Source organism: Blennius ocellaris, assembly GCF_963422515.1.
Source record: "Blennius ocellaris genome assembly, chromosome: 18".
In the NCBI taxonomy this organism is placed as follows: Eukaryota; Metazoa; Chordata; class Actinopteri; order Blenniiformes; family Blenniidae; genus Blennius; species Blennius ocellaris.
In genome coordinates this window covers 5,253,800-5,271,889 of record NC_137667.1, presented here as the reverse complement: position 1 = coordinate 5,271,889, position 18,090 = coordinate 5,253,800, and the positions used below count along the sequence as shown (strand labels likewise).

General features: G+C 42.4%; 1 protein-coding gene across 1 annotated transcript in view; it reads right to left on the bottom strand.

The window, feature by feature from the left end:
* Positions 1-17,732, bottom strand: part of plcb1l (phospholipase C beta 1-like) — a gene marked incomplete at its 5' end in the record, with an annotated part of 110,584 nt that extends 92,852 nt beyond the window's left edge. Inside the window, 2 exons of the mRNA XM_080514485.1 lie at positions 13,166-13,243; positions 17,634-17,732. Coding sequence (XP_080370611.1) covers positions 13,166-13,243; positions 17,634-17,732 — 177 coding nt within the window. The remainder of the gene's footprint in view (positions 1-13,165; positions 13,244-17,633) is intronic.
* Positions 17,733-18,090: the final 358 nt, after the last annotated feature.

Genomic DNA, 18,090 nt, shown 5'->3' with positions numbered 1-18,090 from the left:
GAGCCATACTTAACTTTATTTCTTTTAAACCTTTAAATAAAAGGTGGACAAACCTACATAAAGAATTATATTCATAGAAAGAAAAGACTATGGCTGAATGGATGGATGGAAAAAAAAATGTAAGTCAATGAAGGAGGTCGTTGATCCATTATAAGAAAAGAACAGTTGTCATGTGAAATATACCGAGAAGGGCTGCTTTTCAGCGTAAACCTTGGATGAATCTGCTCTCAATGAATGTCTAATGTTTTCTTTTCCGAACAAAGACATAACATCCCTGAGCCACCGAGCACTGGAAGGACTCTGTGGAGTTCCTGTGAAGGAGAATGTGCCGTCTTGCCAATAGCGAAGGGAAAGCGATAGCACCCAATTGGTTATAACTCACTCTGTTGTGATCTTCTGGGCAACCAAATATGGCAACATGAGGAGAAGCATTTACAGTAACCGAAAGCACTTTGGAAATAATGCCGAAGTACTTCTCCCAAATTGAAATTCGACATGAGTAGAACATATGGCTTAGGTTGCAGGGAGACGTCTGACATTTATCGCAGCCATCAGTAACGGCAGGTTAGATTTGTGACAGGCGTGTCTAAAGAGAAGTGAATTCTATACAATACCTTGAATTGCATAAGTGTAACATGAGCACATGTTGAGAGAGATTGGATTTTGTTAAGGGTGAAATTGCAACAATGGTCAGACAAATATTATCCTCTATTTGATCATATTTGTATTCATTATTTCACGGTTACTTCACATGAAAGTTTCCGGAACAGCAGATTGTGATCCAAACACTACTGAATGTGGAAAGTGACCTCCAGCCCGACCTGGACGTGAAGCAGCTTTATTCTCTCCACGAGGCATCAGCTCCAGTGAGACATCAACATTCATCTTATTTCACGGGCAGCCTTCAACATGCTGATCTGTTCAGAGGGAATCGGCGGAATTTTACTTCATTTACAGAATATTTCACCAACTGCTACAACTAATCAAAAAAAGCTACCCCAAGTCATTGCCACTGTCTCATCGTTTTCACTTTGAGAAAATCAAAGTCTCTTTGGATGTATAGACTGAGGATGAAAAAAATTAAAGGAGCAGAAATTAAAAATTAAAAAAAAAGTAAGATTACATTTTTGATATTGTAGTAATATAGTTTCAGCTTGTAGTAAACTTCGACCTCGACTTGATCCTTATCTTGGTCTGCTGAGCCCATTTCTTGAGGATTTGGATCCACCGTCTGAGCCTTGACCTCTGTACACGTTGTGTCAGAGATTGATCTCCGTGACGGGAAGCAGGTGACACTGTGACCACGTGTTTTTCAGCAGCGTGTCTCCAGCCAGTCTTCGTGGGTTCTGAAGAGTCCATGTTCAGGACCCACGGGATGAAGTCCGCCCCCTACTTCTTCAAGCATTTCTTTCCTTTGGATCGCAACTGTAGACCTTCAAAAATTCAGCAGTTTGTGCAGTAGATAAAAGCAAAATAATATTTCCTTGCATTTCAATACGGTCTTGCCCAGCTCTGCTCGGGCCAAAATGATTGTTATTCTAAAACTGCTGTACTGGCTTTTGAGCTGCTCAGCTCCAACACAGAGTGACCACATATGAAAGCTTGGAAGTTACGCAGTGCACCATGACAAAAGAATATCTGTGAGGTCATTATTTCCAGACAGCTCAGCTGCTTCGTAAACCAAGCATTTCAAAATACTCACAAAGCCTTTAAAATGCACCACCATTTAAAAAGAAAACTTCATTTTCTACAACTTGAATGTGAAACAGCAAATTACACGCATCAATTCAAATGCAACAGTGGAAAGCCTGACGCCATGAACCTTTTTTTTGTTTTTTTGTTTTTTTAATATCCCTCGTTGGACAAAGATGGCACTGCCAAATCACAGGTGGATGAAAGCGCGGAGATTTAACAAGCTGACACTGACTGATTGAGCCGTGTTGTGATGCAGAGTTTGACAAACAGCTCTGTTTGGTCTCAGGCATGCAAATGTCTGGCAGTTACAACAGACGCCTGGCCACCGTTACACATTTAAATCCATTCAAATACTGGCCGAGACAATTCTGAAGTCCAGCCAAAGCTGCTGCCTCGGAGGCTATGAGCTTCAGTGCCAAACTCCGAATGCTACATGTCACAGGGTCATGTTTAAGGTTCACGCTTCACCCATCGTTTTCATTGCCTATGATGTAATACAATCGGCATGCTTTATATATATATATATATATATATATGTGTGTGTGTGTGTTTAATTCTTTGTACGAATCAAGGTATCTAAAAAAGCCATCTGGCCTTGCAATCGGTGAATGATTTTCCTTCATGCTGTTACATATTATTAATAACAATCAGCGTCAACAAACAAGAAATGACAGAAATCATCGAGAGAGAAAGAGTAAACCAGACAGAAATACAGAGCCAGAGCTGAACCAAAACAGAGAAAAGAGAGGAATTGAAGCAGAACTTTTAGCTGACCGCAGTCTATTTAGCAGAGATAAAGTCAATTTACTGGCATCACGGTTAACCATACATCTCAGTGCTCCACATCAAACTTTCATTAGGCCCTCTCTTTGGCACCGGAAAGGTATCCCTGGAATTGTTTTTTTCAACGCTTGAAATAAGACAGGCTTTCCTGACAGTGTTCAAGAGAGCAGATGAAGACGGCTAAAGAGAAAGGCGGCGCAATTATTCCAGTCGTCTACCTTTCTTCGTCTCATCCCTCCTCCACTCCATCTTTTACTCCTGTCTGGCTGCTATGCCATTATCGTACAAATATTGAGCAGGCAACAACAACCTTTGGTTTGTGTGAACTGTGCCAGATGAAAAGAGTCGGCACAATGGAGATCAGTTCAGAATGAGTGGTGTTGAATTAGGGCAGCTTAAATGTAATAAATACCTGTACCCTTGAGATGATGAGAAACCCAGTCATCCTCTTCACTCCGCTACCACATTCTAATGATTCAGTCAGACAGAAGACCTTTGATGAGACCCTAACTGCCACCTTACCGTAACCAATCACACACTCCAACAACATCATCTATTCTGTGACCGTAGATCATTTTCATTGGTGATTAATGTAGGCTTCAGATTAAAATTCAGACTCCACAAATGAGCGAACATCTGCCTATAATGTAACAAAAATTAATCCACAGGGCTATGCAAGGTTTTGGAGCATTGTATAATATTATTGGGTAATGTGTACCCTGCTCATAACCAGCTCCTGCTCCCTGCAACCAAGCATATATAGAGTATGTTCAAAATAGTGAGAACCCATTCTATTGCGTTTGACAAGCTGACCCTCCATTGAGGTCTATGACAGGAATGGGAGATAAAATGATGATCGTGTTATCCTTTAAACATTAATTTGGCTACCCAAGGTAAACGTTTTACTGAGAGACATTAGTCACTGGCCGGGAAGAGGAATTATAGAGGGTGAGCAAAATTAAATACAGTCTTATTTTACGATAAACTCTAATGAAAAGTGACATCAAAATGAATCATTGGTTCCAAAACAAGATAATTATTTGCCACATGGGGGTTATTTATTTATTGCACACAATATTTACTCATTTTAAGGTGTCCTTGTTATTTACTTAGCTATTACTTCACTAACTTCTTATACTGACAGTCACAAATGTTACCCTTCGGCTTCTGCTGCATCGCTAGTTTCAGGTGTTTACTGGTTAAGCTTATCACCTAAATCCAGGGTTTTAGCTCCTCTTCTGAGCAGGCCAGTGAGTGCTGCTGGCAGTGCTGAGGAACCTCTGCTTCTCTTACCCTGGCAAGCTCTGCTGAAGCACCGAGATTCACACTGAATACTTCTGGCACCCGGGGAACCTTCAATCAGCCAAAAGGTTCTCAAACAGCCAAAAACAAAAGACGCCCTCCGTCTGGATCGGTGCCTCCAAGTTTTGTCAACGAACTACAGTTGTTCAGGAGAGGAAATGAATAGAAGAGCGTCCCTCCTCCTCCTCCTCCTCTTTAGTGTTCTGCTGTGTTGCATGCTACTCGAGCATAGTGCTGCAGAAAAGAGGCCCTAATCAGAATTCAAGGAGAAAAACAGGACTAACCCAAGCACAAACAAAGCTGTCTGAAGTCACCCAGGAACTGCTAATCCTAAACAGTTTGGCAGTGCTATTCTCCATTTGACAAATTTCCTTTTCTCCCTTTGATTCTCAGCTCTACAGAAAAGCTACTTACTCTGCAGCGCCAGGTTCTCGGTCACTGTTCCTCTGCAATGACAGTTCTGCCCTGCTAAGCACACAGATTGACCGTTTACATTCACTTGTTGGGCTCGAAGCCAAGCAGTTGTTCAGGAGACCTAATAAAAGCTGTGTGCGTGTCATAACGGTATTTGCAGGGCCAGAGTGACACAGTGAGTGGCTTTAGAATGCATATAATAACAATATTATTTGTATTTTTGGTGATATATTCATATATTAGGGTTATTATCTTTCTGTTTGAATATACACATTACAGAATTATATTGAAAACTGTGTAATACTAACAGAGAAAATGTCAACACCAATTTTAAAACTAAGTAGTCCACGAATGAATGTCTGTCAAAGGTCTATCCTACTTTGGTCCATAGATCATATCCAGCCTCCCTGCCAATCTTAATTAAATAAAGTGGTTTATAAGGTGGATGAATGGGTGAAATAATATCAAAGGTTTTCAGAGGTCATAAAGTCCCTCTTGTGACTTTGCATTTAATTTGAATGCAACACAACCACTGAAAATGGCCTGTATTTTAGGCTGAGGAACAACAGGACAAATGCAAACTACCAATATCTGTGACTACAAAATGAGTCATTGGCTGGTTATTGCCACAAACACCACGGGTTTGCCATCAGTAATCTGATTACCGATCCCAAGGGCATCCAACGCCAACATACGAAGACATATTAATAACAGTTTTGGGTGTGGAAACCACAATGATGGGCAAGGTTGCCAGACACACATAAGATCAACTGGAAACTTCAATGAAAGGCCAAATCGGTGATTCAGTGACGACAGCACAAAGGAATCAATGAAGTGGGATGCTTCATTATAAACCCCTTGGATTGAAAATGTTTTTTTGCCAACTCATATCTAATATTTTTATGTAAAAACTGATTACATATGGACAAAAACACCCAACATATCACATTGTCTGAAGGCTGTTCCGATGGTTAGAATGTCTCCTGCTGTTTGCATGTTCTTGCATTGCGTCTGTGCATTTTTTTCCAGGTACTCCAGCTTCTTCCCACAGTCCAAAAAGACATGCGCCTGTGGTTAACTGGTGGTTCTAAATTGCCTCTGAATGTGAGCGGGTGTGGTTGTATGCTCCATGTGTTTGCCCTGTGATGGACTGGTGACCTGGTTTGCGCAAAAAGCACTTTGGCTCCCTGTGGTTATTTTTAAGTGCTTTATAAATAAAGATGGATTGGATTGGATAGTGTGTAGCCTGCCTTTGCCTGAAAGTTATGAAGTTCTGTAATTGTGGGGAATTTAGCATGACTGCAAGATTTAAGATCTTCATCTAAGTTTCAAAAATCCCGAAAATGATTATTATTATGTTCGGTTTGGTTGGTAAGTGTAGCACAGAGCATATCATTTGTAACCGGAGCAACTTTACATCAGAACAGGTACAACCTCTCTTGGAAAGAAATATAATCCTAAAACATGTCACTAAAATGTTTATCGTCGTCTTCATCTTCGTCCTATTTCCCCCTTTTCACTCGGCCTCTTTCTCTGACGACTGGGGCAGATGAAATAGGGCCTCGGTGTGCCAGGCTTTAACTTGACAGAGGTCACAATTCACTTTCAGTGGATTGGCTACAGATTTATGCCTTGTCTCGCACTCCAGTATTGTGCTGACGAAGGTGGAGGAGGAGCAGCCTCGGTAATCACAGAAAATTGCTGTGTTGGGGGAAACAGATGTGTGAACAGAGAGGAGAGGAAAAGGCTTTATGTTTGTGTGTGTACGCATCAAATGAGCATTACATTTAACAACAAACCAACACAGCCTAACTCTGGCGCTGGTCTAGGGTCTTTTCTGGGGTCTCATAGAGGCACACCCCTCACATACCAACTGCATGGTGTGATTTATGAACTAAATGGAGCGTCTTTCACCTCTGAATATCATTTGGGGCCGTATGCTGAGTACTTGTCCAGTAAATGTCCTGAAATTGACTCCCTGCTGAAACATAAATCTCCCATGGGAACATATTTAACCTTTGTTACAAGCAAAGCCTTCCAAGGAAAAATGCACAGTAATAAACACACACACACATAGAAGGGAACAATGAGATCAGTTTCAAAGCGGCAGCATTCTTCAGAATACAAGCGGGGCAGAGAGAACGTGACATTTCCAAGGTGTGTGCGGTCGCATGGCAACTAAAACAAAATGCTGTTAATTTGACTGAGTCAGTCCACTTCTCAGAGCTGCATGGCTCCTCCCACTAACCAGGCTCAACTAACAGGAGCAAACATTATTTTTAACCCGCTCGAGAAACACCTGTTCTTGGCTGGACATTGCAGGAATGTTAGTGTGTGTGTCTGTGTGCAAGTGTGTGATGATGCATGTCTTTAATTTTGAGCGTGTGCATTGAAGCCTGCGATACTACACTTGCATGCAAATAAGGTAAGTCAGACGGATCTCTAGTTACCATGGCACTGTATACAGGATATGTAAAGTAGGCAGTCAGCCAACGCCGAGGCTGGAAATGGTGACTTAGTTGCTTATGTCATTAGAATAATTCATCGTGTCACGTAACTGAAAGGCACACTCGTGATGACTTTGCAGGCTATTTATACCTCATTGCTAAGCTAAATTATTGCGAATGGAGCCAAATAATTATAAGCTCAAAATAAAAGCAACGCAGACTAGCTCATCTGTCAACAATTGCTATGTAATAGCCCATTTAAAAGTCAATGAGGCGCAAGTTTTTCAAAACTTGAGGCAGTCTTGTGTTCAGGTTTGGATCAAGGGGCCATGCCCATTTTTCTAAATTCAATAAGCAAGGTTATTTAGCATTTCGCTCCACAAAAAGATGTGTTATCTTGGTCTTCCACACAACGGGATTGCTTCACAAATGAAGTGTGGATGTGCAGGGCTGAATGAAGTCGGAATTCCTCAAATTCAGCTCCCGTAACCTGTAAAATCACATATGTTTAAATATGTCGTGATGTGGATGGGATGTAAGTAAATACACAGTGAAACATGAAGAGATCTTGTGTCCAGGGGTTGCAATTTTCAATATATTAATATGTTAAAATATTGATTCCAGTCTGGGCCAATCATTTATTGGAGAATCTCTGAGCCAGGCTTGGAAAAAAAAAAATCTGTATCAGACTGAAACTAACATCTGCATATTAATTTGTATGTAGCATTGGATTAGGTGTCAGTTTAGGGTGTCTTTGGCCCACAGTGTCGAGAGGATCACCTTCCAGTGCAACAGTTGGCGGTCGGTGCATTAGTGGGAGAAAGTAAATAGTATGAAGTGCTTTGAGACTACTGAAGTGGTTAAATAGCACAAAGTAAGATTTATGTTCCAATGTTCCAATTTTTGGAAGTGTCTGCCTGAAAAATCTAGTAGCACGTTTTAAATACCCACCTACAGCATATTTACAAGACATTTAATGTGCCTTAATGATACTTAAAATGTATTTTGTGATGTTGACATAATGTGACAACGTCATTTACATTGAGTTGGGCTTTGCTTGTTTTACTACTACTGTTAATGTTACTTATGTCATTTAAACCATCACGATTATCTGTTTGCAGTTGGCTAAGGATCGATTTTTCCATCAGTGACTTTGTTTGTGTGTTTTCAAAACAGTAGGTCGTTCAACGTGAAGGAGAAAGCACAGAGGAGCTTAAAAATCCAGCCAAATGGACTCTGTACTAAACACATGCAAACATGGATGAGTTATGACCACGGGAGTTTACATAGCAAAGGCCTGTTTAAAAATACAGCAGTTCTGCAGAAATGGATACGCAACTCGCATCACACGAGACTTGCACTTTTTTTTTTCTTCCCGCTGAGGAAAAGCAGAGAAGGTGTAACACTGTGCAACTGTATCGCACTGCATCAACTATTTTCAACAAGTGTAGCATTGTCCATACTCGTGTTTTGGCAAGCAGCCACAAGAGGAAGTGAAAAATCAAATTAGGCTCATTTGAATTCAAGATGTTTCAGCTCATAGCCGGAGCAGCTTCTATTTGTAAATCTCCTCCATTTTCCAGACAAGTCCTACTATTATTCAATAAAATCATTGTAATACTCTTCTCATTCTTCATAGTATTTCTCCCATAGAAGAATTCTTAGCTAACACTTTCTGAGAGGACAACAAAGTCATCCTGATGAGGCATGCAGACTCTTGAAGCCTTGAGTCATGAGCAGATAAAGGCTACAAACTAAATAGATCTGACACTGCTGTCAAAACTTAACCGTGTCTTATTGACCTCCAAACCTGGCTGAAGTCCACTGCTGGATCAAACTCTGACAGCAGAACCGTCCACTGCATGGTTAAGATAGACCGTGGGGTTCAACAGTAAAGTCCATCTGTCACGTATCCTCTCTGCTTTCCAAGTTACCAGACCCAGCACACAGAGTCAAAAGTAAATCCCAAAGCTTGATTGTGAAAACTCATGTCAAGTCCAATTTTAGCCCCCGAACACGTCAGTTAAGATTAACAGTAAAGGTAACGCTGTCTGTGCTCCTGGACAACAAGAAACAAACAAATATTTATCTTTACTGCAGTGAGGGCTCATTGGTTCTATGCCAGTTTCAGTCAATTTAAACAAATTACGATGAGTTAACCAATGTGAGATGAAAGTAAAACAAACAGTCAAAATTCACTGTTGTTTGTTCAGCCTTGATTCTCAAACAAAGCCCACAAACATCACCTGTATGATTTTGGAGCTTCATTGTTTGATTGTTGCTAACATAGTCGAGGAGTGAGGCATCATTGCGTTTGTCTGCCAATGTGCGCTGTCTGCCAAAGATACATTGTCTTCCAGTTCACACGTTCTGACCGGCTGCTGATGGATTGATTTAAACAGTTGTCTGCGCTCGGTGGAGTTAAGAGCTGATTTGCTGCTCACGGTTTTATTATGCATGCTGCAATCATCAGACTAAAAGGCTAAAGTCCATGTGAAGTCACAAGTAATTAAGTAAAGTCAAAGTCAAAGCGAAATAGCTGCGGGTCTGTTTTGATTTTGTAAAGTCTAAAAAGTCATCAGACTAACAACTTGAGTCTGACTCATCTCCGATACACACTGATGCAGTGAATCTCAACCCGAAGGTTCAGGATCCCCAAAGAGCCTGTGTTGTCAAAATTAGATTTGCATAAGTCAAAGAAAACCGTAATAACTCACTTTATAGCATCCGGAGAAGACGTGTGTGTTGGAGACAGTTTTGCCCACCGGCGTTTAGCTTCCGCGTAATGTTTTGATAAAAAAAGATTTCGGAGAGCGGAAAGCCAACAAGGTTGGAAAGCCCAAAAGCATAACAAATAAATGTAATATCTTGACGTGGCAGTTCAGAGGATGGCTCCAGCTCCCCATAATCCAAACTTGAATGAAGTGAGAAAAAGATGATGATAAATGAATGGGCAATTATGAAAAGAAGAGATTTCTTCATTAACAGGGGGTTAAATTATTCCAAAATTAAACACAACCTCTCGGGGCTAATTAAAAATGAGTCATTATCAGAAAATAATACAGCAGAAATATAATAAAGAAAGCTGTTTCCACCACTGGCTGTGTGTGTGTGTGTGTGTGTGTGTGTGTGTGTGTGTGTGTGTGTGTGTGTGTGTGTGTGTGTGTGTGTGTGTGTGTGTGTGTGTGTGTGTGTGTGTGTGTGTGTGTGTGTGTGTGTGTGTGTGTGTGTGTGTGTGTGTGTGTGTGTGTGTAAGTCAGTCTAGTGGGCACACTCAGTACAGTTCTGCTGTGCTTCTGAAGAATCCGAGGAATGCTTTTACTCTACAGGCCATCAGACAGTCTCTCTCACCCACCCACCCACACACACACACACACACACACACACACAAGAACTGGACAGAGCATTGTCGCTTATTTAAAATGGTCTCCTGAACAGATGTGCAACACCATTATGAACAAACGCTGGGAAGAACACCGGATAAGACATCTTTATAAACACCCACACACACACGCCTCTCTGCGCCGAGGTATATGGTAGGCGCCTTACTTTATGCCCTAATAAAGTTTTGCCCGAGCTGTGTTTTGTATATATTTGAATTATTATGTGTGTGGCAGCACTGTTCTCAGCACTGAGAGACATAACAGGCTCTCACACGCACACACACACACACACACACACACACACACACACACACACACACACACACACACGCTCAACATCAAACGTGGTCCTATCTGTCTCGTTTCACTAGTTGTTAAGAAGAAAATGCTCAAAAGAAATTCCCACACAGTGTAATAATTTACAGAAGGCTGGGGATATAATAGGTTCCTTTCTCTTCTACAAACAGCAGCACTCTCATAAATGATGCGCGTGTGTGTGTGTGTGTGTGTGTGTGTGTGTGTGTGTGTGTGTGTGTGTGTGTGTGTGTGTGTGTGTGTGTGTGTGTGTGTGTGTGTGTGTGTGTGTGTGTGTGTGTAATCAGAGGTGAAGTCTCACTCAGCCTGTCTGTCTCGGCTCTGCAATGACCACCAGATAAGCGTATCTCGAAACACATCGAATCAATGCCGGCTATTAATTAGTCCGGCTACGACGACTGTTGGTGCACAGGAGGAGAGCAGCGACGGGCATGTGCTCGTTCCCTTCAAGTCTTCAAGTCGCTGTACGCAACAGCTGTACCCACAGATAAACAGACTGAACTGGGATGTCCTCTGCAAATCATGCACTGTTTTCAAGGTTGGACTAAGAGGAAGTTGCTTGATAAGGCTGATAGAACTGATAGCATATAGTATTTCAGGTTTCACAATCTTGTTCCTGGTTATTATGAAACTCTGGGCCATATCGAGAGAGCAGGCAGACACACAATGCATTGTGGAGTATTTTCACAGGTGTCACGTTGAGCTCTGCAGGTGCGGCAGTTCAGATTTCTTTCTCCGTTGCAGCACCGCTCTGTCACCGGTTGAAGCCAGAACAGAGCGCAGGGGTCTCCTGAAGACAGGTCAATGTTCGGAAGGACACATTTCGTGTTTTCAGTTTCAGTTTGACTGACTTCAGTGGCTTGTGTCCACAGTGTTTGGCCTTCTAGTAAAATATATACTATAGGCTATCAAAGGTGTTTCACTATTATCAGCTATCAAACATATTTTCCTCGTCTCTTTGTTACTTGACGGTGTACACTTTGAACCACTGAAGTGCACTATAAATCCTGTTGAGACCTCAGAATGAAAAAAGGGCTCTGAGCCAATTCAACTGACTTGAATGTTTCTTTGGTCATTATAATGGTCTTTATCAACCTCGTTGACAGAGCAATTGTATTGTAGCTGCGGACAGCATTTATTATTACACTATCATATTCTATTTCACTTGATAACTGCAGTCATTGTGTCTGAGCTCTCTGGGAATGCAGGTGGCCTTGCCTCAACACTGTGCTCGACATTGAGCGCTTCCTGTTGCACTTCAGTGCTTCATGAAACAATATTTTACAAGCAGAGTTTTAGTATATAACATACTTTCTTACATGCAAACACATAACAGCAATCAAGATGAAAACGGAAAACCTAGAATTCCAAAACACTCTGGCAAATAAAAAAGGGTTGTTTTGTCATTAAGAGTTGATTTGCTTTCCATGAACAGATTGCAGGACACCTCAACAGGGCATTCATTTGCGTCACGACATGATTTTAAAAAGAAATGTCTTCGTGTTCCCCCACAAAACTTGTGATCCCTCTTCAATACATGCACTGTGACAATTACGACAGGTTTCCAAGTGTGGTCACCAGTTTTTTTCTCATGGTGTTGCCATGGCAGTGAGCTCTGTGTAATGGCAGAAGTAACTGAGAAAGTTTGATAGTTTGAAGCAACGGTCTGTGAAATCTGTGCACAAATGAGGCTTTGTAATGCAGCAACTTTCCAAGCCTGAAGGACTGCTATCCTATCATGGAAACACAATTCATATACAGCAGAAATACATTCCTAAGGTCGGAGCTGCATCATGAGAAAGAATTATATAATATACCCTGTGTAAACATAGACAGTCGGCCCTGTTTCCCGCCCCCCTGCTGTGCCTGGAGATGCAGCCTGTCCAGTCTTTATCTTTCGCTGACACCCGCTCAGATACGTGTCAAACAAAATGAGACACGAAGGCAGTTTCGACTTTCGCTAACAACAACAAATAACAAAACAGATAGTAGTTGGGTGCCTTGGCACCATCCACTCGGTAATCATCTGGGTGGTAAGGAAATCAGCGATGCCGCTGACTGATTTAATCAATCTAAACTCTGTGTTCTTTACCAAGCAGCAGGGATGTGCTGTCAGCAGAGGCAGGGGATCACAAAATCAAATAATCTGAATATTCATATGTTGATCCCGGTAATACTGTAACATTTGCATAATTACAAACATTTTTATCAACAAATTTATCACCGAAAATACCGCATATGTGTAAGAAAACAGAAGGTTAGGCAGCATTGAGCGAAGCCAGCCATTGTTTACCACCGTTATAATGGTTGTTACAAAGTGAAATAATCAAAAACACAACAACAACACTCTCCTATTATTAAAGTAGTGAGTGAATAACCTTCAACAAACCTCAATGTAAATCATTCCCACACACAGAGACCTTTCAGGCAAACAACAACAATTCTTCCACTAAAAAATAGAGCTTATTCACTTCTGTAAGAATAACCCATTAAATCAAATGATTACTTGTGAGGGGAACATTGTTAAAGTGAGCTTTATTGACTTTTGGATGTCCACTGCATTGGGAAATCACATATGTGCAGTTCATACACTCAAGATAATCCCATCTATTACGCGTGTATTACGTGTCTCAGAGCACTGGGTTGGTTTGGTATTCAACAACACAGACATTGAGTAAACAGCAGTTGCAGCTGTGATCACACTGAATGGAACTTGGCACAATGATGTGTAAAACAAGAGTGGCGCTTGATGAGTGTTGACGGAGCATCCTTCGGAATGAAATCTGGAGACTGTAAATGCCAGCAGTTGCTGGTGTGATGTCTTACCTTGTTCTGGTCAGTCCAGTACAGGAAGTAACCTTTGGGGTCAACTGTTAGAGTCACTGGGGTCACGGTGGTAGAATCCTGTAGTAAAATAAAGAAAAGACATCTGGCATCAATGTGTGTGTGTCTGCTCACGTGTGTTTCCCTGCCAAGAGCCTCTACAAACGTGCACACTTTGGTGCATGAGGCAGAATATTCTCTGGCGACACCAATGTATTCATTTAACTGGATCAAAGCATAGTTATTCTATTACCACTTGCATGCCAGAATCTGAAATGACATTAAAAGGGGTATTTGTGTTGCTTGTAAACACACAATGCTTTCCTTGAAGGGTTCTTTCTGAACCATGACCTGGCATCACCGCCACTGACCAAGGAGTCGGAGTGTGCATTTGTGCGTCTGTGTCATGACTGTAATCCTGAACCGCAGGTTGTTTCACAGTTGCTGTTTCCATTTTTCCCACCTCTCCTCTCGTAGCAGACAAATGCTTTCCCCCCCCCCCGGTTTCTCCGCACAGACGGCTCCAAGTCTCACACACACGCGCGCAGAGTTTGACCCTCAGGCATACATGGCAACACCAGATATTATTGGATGCTTCTATAAAAAGCAAGAGCCGTCGCCGTTTTCTGTGCGTCCACAGTGGCTGCAGCTGAGCTGAACAGTAGCATATTGTCCCCTTCAATCAGCCATGGCAGCGAGATCAGAGAGACGGAAGCTGCTTTTGCAGCGCGGAGCAAGAAAATCTTCAAAGTGTCTTCATGAGGCGTCTAATGATGTCCCTATCACAGCTTTTGGGGAGACGGAGCTGATGGTCTGCATCTGCTTCACGGTTGTCACGTTTGGGTGTGATACACATGCGACTTGCAGAGAGAAATCTTGTGTAATGAGCTGAACGAGGAGATACAGAAGCAGAAAACACGGGAGTCTAAGTTGAAGTGTAAATAAGCAATAAAAATGTTTTTTGTTTTTAAATCCCCTCAGTGTCTGAAAAAGACAATCGAGGTGGATGAAACCTGACACCGCTGCTCTGTGATAGGACTAGTATCAAAATCGATGAATCAATAGAAAAAGGAAAAAAAAAAAAACTGGACCAAAAACAGAAAAAAAACAATGTGAGAGGAAAGTAAATGAGTGAATCATTTGATGTTGGGAACGGCAAGGTGCTGCATCATGGGCTTTAGTGACGTTTGCTATGGCAACCCACCATTCCCGTGAAATCTATTAGAGACTCAAGAGGAATCGTTTTGGCTCTGTCCACATGATTGCACAATCTTTGCAGGCTTGATTGAATGACAAAAGATGCAGCCCATACCACAGAATGCATGCAGCATACACAGTATGTAGAGCTCCAGGGAAAGAAGAAAAAAAAAAAAAAAAAAAAAGAAGCCTCTGTATTTACATCCTGCTCATGTCTCTGATATTCAATCAACTTAAAATTCGTACAGGCCTTTTTCTCCTGTTTAGATTAATATCTCATTCTTATCTTCTAAAAAAAAGTTCTGAAATGATAAAACAATCCTGAATATGCAACCTCTCAATCAATAGGTCATATTTCCAGGAAACTAATTCAAGGATTCACTTGCTTGCCATGAACAATGGGCTGTGTGTGAGGAAGGGAAGTCACAGGGGAAGAAATAAACATGACTTGAGAACACAACGGATCACCCTAATGATACGAAGGCAGTCATTTTCACCTACTTCTTTCCTTATGCTTCATCTCTCCATGGTCACTGCCACAAATGCATTAAGCCATTATGAACTCTTAGCAAAAGACTTTCTTGAGGAGCTGTAAATAGAAAAGCACTGTGGATTACACTTGAGGGTGATTTGCTTTGATTAATACCTCCAAAGGGGCACTGCTTGTGTCTTTTTTACAGCCATTTGACGATTTTGGTCATTTGTCATCAGCGCGACAGCGTTAGGCAGCGATGTCTTGGCTTTCTGCTGAATTAAGAGGAGATTAGTGACTGACTTGCGAAAGTACAAACAGCCTGAAGGAAACGATCCCAGCCACGAGACACTGCCATCAATTTTAGTGAGGAGTCTGTACTATTAGCCATCACCTGAGGGGGAGTGGACGAGCGCAGATTTGGGCTCAGCACATTTCTGTTCTCTATGCTAATGACATATTCTGCCACTTTTAAAGGATTTCAAGCTCCCCTGTGGAGCCTGGTAATGTCTTATTCAACGCGCATCAGACCAAAGGAGCATAATACAAGTGTAAGCTTAAGAAAATATCCGCACACAGACTCTGCGCCATCGCTCGCAAATTTCCCATCTTGCCAGTCTCCGTCAGTGATCGTTAAGACGAAGGGTGGCTTTTCCGAGAGGATTTGGATGGCTGCCCGCACTCCATTCTCTCCCAACGGAGAGCATTTATCTGCGCCTCATGTGCCATTTGAACTGACAGACAAATGATAACACAGTCCAGGCCACATTTTAACCCATAGCATGGGGTTTCACGAGTTGCTCAAGCAGCCCGCTCTCCACAAGTGGCAGCAGAAAAGAAGAAAGAAAACAGCCCGACGTCTGTGCCTGTCTGCATGAGACAGGGCGGGCAGGTCCGGGGGAGTTTGAGGCAAACATTTCGAGAGGTTTTTCTGATTGCTTCTCTATTCTTTTTCAACAGCCAGCCACCGAGAACCGTGGGCTGTCGACAGCGCTTTCCCTCACCAGCTCAGACACTTCTTCTTCTTCTCAAAGCTCATGGGTCCTGTTCATTCAGTACAGTACACCACTCGTGCACAGTAAACAAAACTTTACAGTTTTAATGTCTTCAGCAGTGAAAAGAAAATTTGCAATTTCCATTGAAATGCAAAAAAAACAACAAAAAAAACCAACATCCCCCTGGAGTAAAGCAATGAATGAAAGCGCACACATATCAGAGTTTTTCTGCTGTTTGTACATTTTCCTCTTGAAAGAGGTTAAAGTGGAGCTCAACATCAGAGCAACGATAAGAAGAAAATGGTTTAATTCAATCCTCTCCCACAGACAATTTATCGTAGCTTCTTTTTTTTTTTTTCCTTCCTCTCTGTCTGGCTCAGAAATCCTCTCTGGTTCTTTCCATGAAATGATACAGGGTGGGAAGAGGAAGGAAGGAGTGCATGGGAAATGAAACAGAGACAGTATCTGTGACTATGGTGTGTGTTTTTCACAGGAAAAGGCCTGGTGGGCATTTGGTTCTGGAGATAGGCCCACATGCAAAAACTGCATTACACAAACATAGCCGTGAGGGGGGAAACAGACACACATCACACCCCTTCTCACAACAAACCAAAGAGAGAGAGAGCGCTGAGGGAATGGGCACTCATTAGTGATTACTACTTCGGGAATTACTCGAGTTCCCTGAAACTTTAGGTTGATGATTGACAGAGTGGCAGGTTTGCGTGTGTGCATAATTTCCTCCTCCTGCCATCTGCACTGACTGCATTCACACTTTTGAGATCGCTCAGCCACCAATGCCACCTGTGCTGTGGTGCACGGCTCACCTGAGCTCAGATGACCCGGATATGTATTTGTGAGGATGATCTCATGAAATGGTACTATCCATATTGTATTGCAGCGTCTCTTTATGTGCGGTCATTTCCCAGAGTGATCACAACTGTGCTCGGGTTGAAAGTGTTGCATCATAAAAGCATTCATAAATGTTGAAAAGACCAGACAAATGCACGCTGTTATACTGTTAGAAAGAGAAATCCTCTTTGTGTGTGGAGGAAGCAACAGTAATCACTGTACTGGACATGAAAATAACTGTTAAATGCAGTAAGGTCATGCCATGTAAACTCAACATGAAGTGCACTGGCTCTATATGATATTTTTCCCCCCTCTGGGTGTGTGGATTTACTTAAGGTGTAGTGCAGGCATACCTGTCTGCTGAAAGACTACTCCTCAGTGCAGTGTGTGAACACTTTTAATCAAGGTCATTTCACTACAGCTTGACATGCTACCAAGAATGACAACGACATAATGCACACCTTAAAAAAAAGAAGAAGAAAATTCTAATTAGACTACAGCTCCTTGACACACTAATTTATTGTAATTAATTGTTGTTTTTTTTAAAGGAAACTTCCTGGTGAGAGGGGTGAGGATGATAAGGATTAGTTCAAGAGCTTAATTTAAGGAGCAGTTTCACACACAGGCATCGGCGCGCACCCATCAGCGCGCGTGCGCATACAATTATTGTAAATTGGGCAAAAAATGTAAACAAAGCGCGCGTCAGTGCGCACTGTCGCCGTCATATCTCTCTGAACCGCAAAGCAGGAAGGCAAACGCAGTGAGCCCTCTGTCCTCCCTTGACAGTCCCATAAATCTGCCGGCGACTGTTGCACGAGGAACCTATGGATTGTGTAATACTGGCAAGCGCATGCAAATCACCCATGCAGAAATCCTCCAACAGTGACTTGGGAAAAAAACACAAGAAAAGATAGGAGAAGAGAAGAATTCACTGCTGGCCTGTCTGGCCATTACTTACATCATCCCATTTCATAAATTTGTTGCCCTTTCTGAGGCTCTCTGGCACGGACACTGGCTTGAGCTGCAGCGCATGAACTCCAGGCTGTGCCCCGGCCATTGACTCATCTACTCTTCTCGACGCACGGGCAAATGGGGCTGGAAAATCACTCACTCCACTCTCTTCTATCCTTATTTCCCGTCCCGTCCTTTGTTCAAATTAAATTAAAAAAAAAAAAAAAGCAGCCTGACGGAAGACACTACTGTTGCCAGTGTGTCATGCCCGCACTGACGGCGGCGGTGGCGCGTCTCGGCTTTGGAGAGCTGTGGAGGCGGACGCAGGCGGAGCGGAGCCACTGACTGACTGAGCGGCAAGCAGCGAAAGACAGGAGGACAAGAGAGAGAGAGTGAGAGAGAGAGGGGGGGGGGGTGTAAGGGGGAGCAAGAGGGGGCATTTGGATGAGTTGCACGTCTGGCAA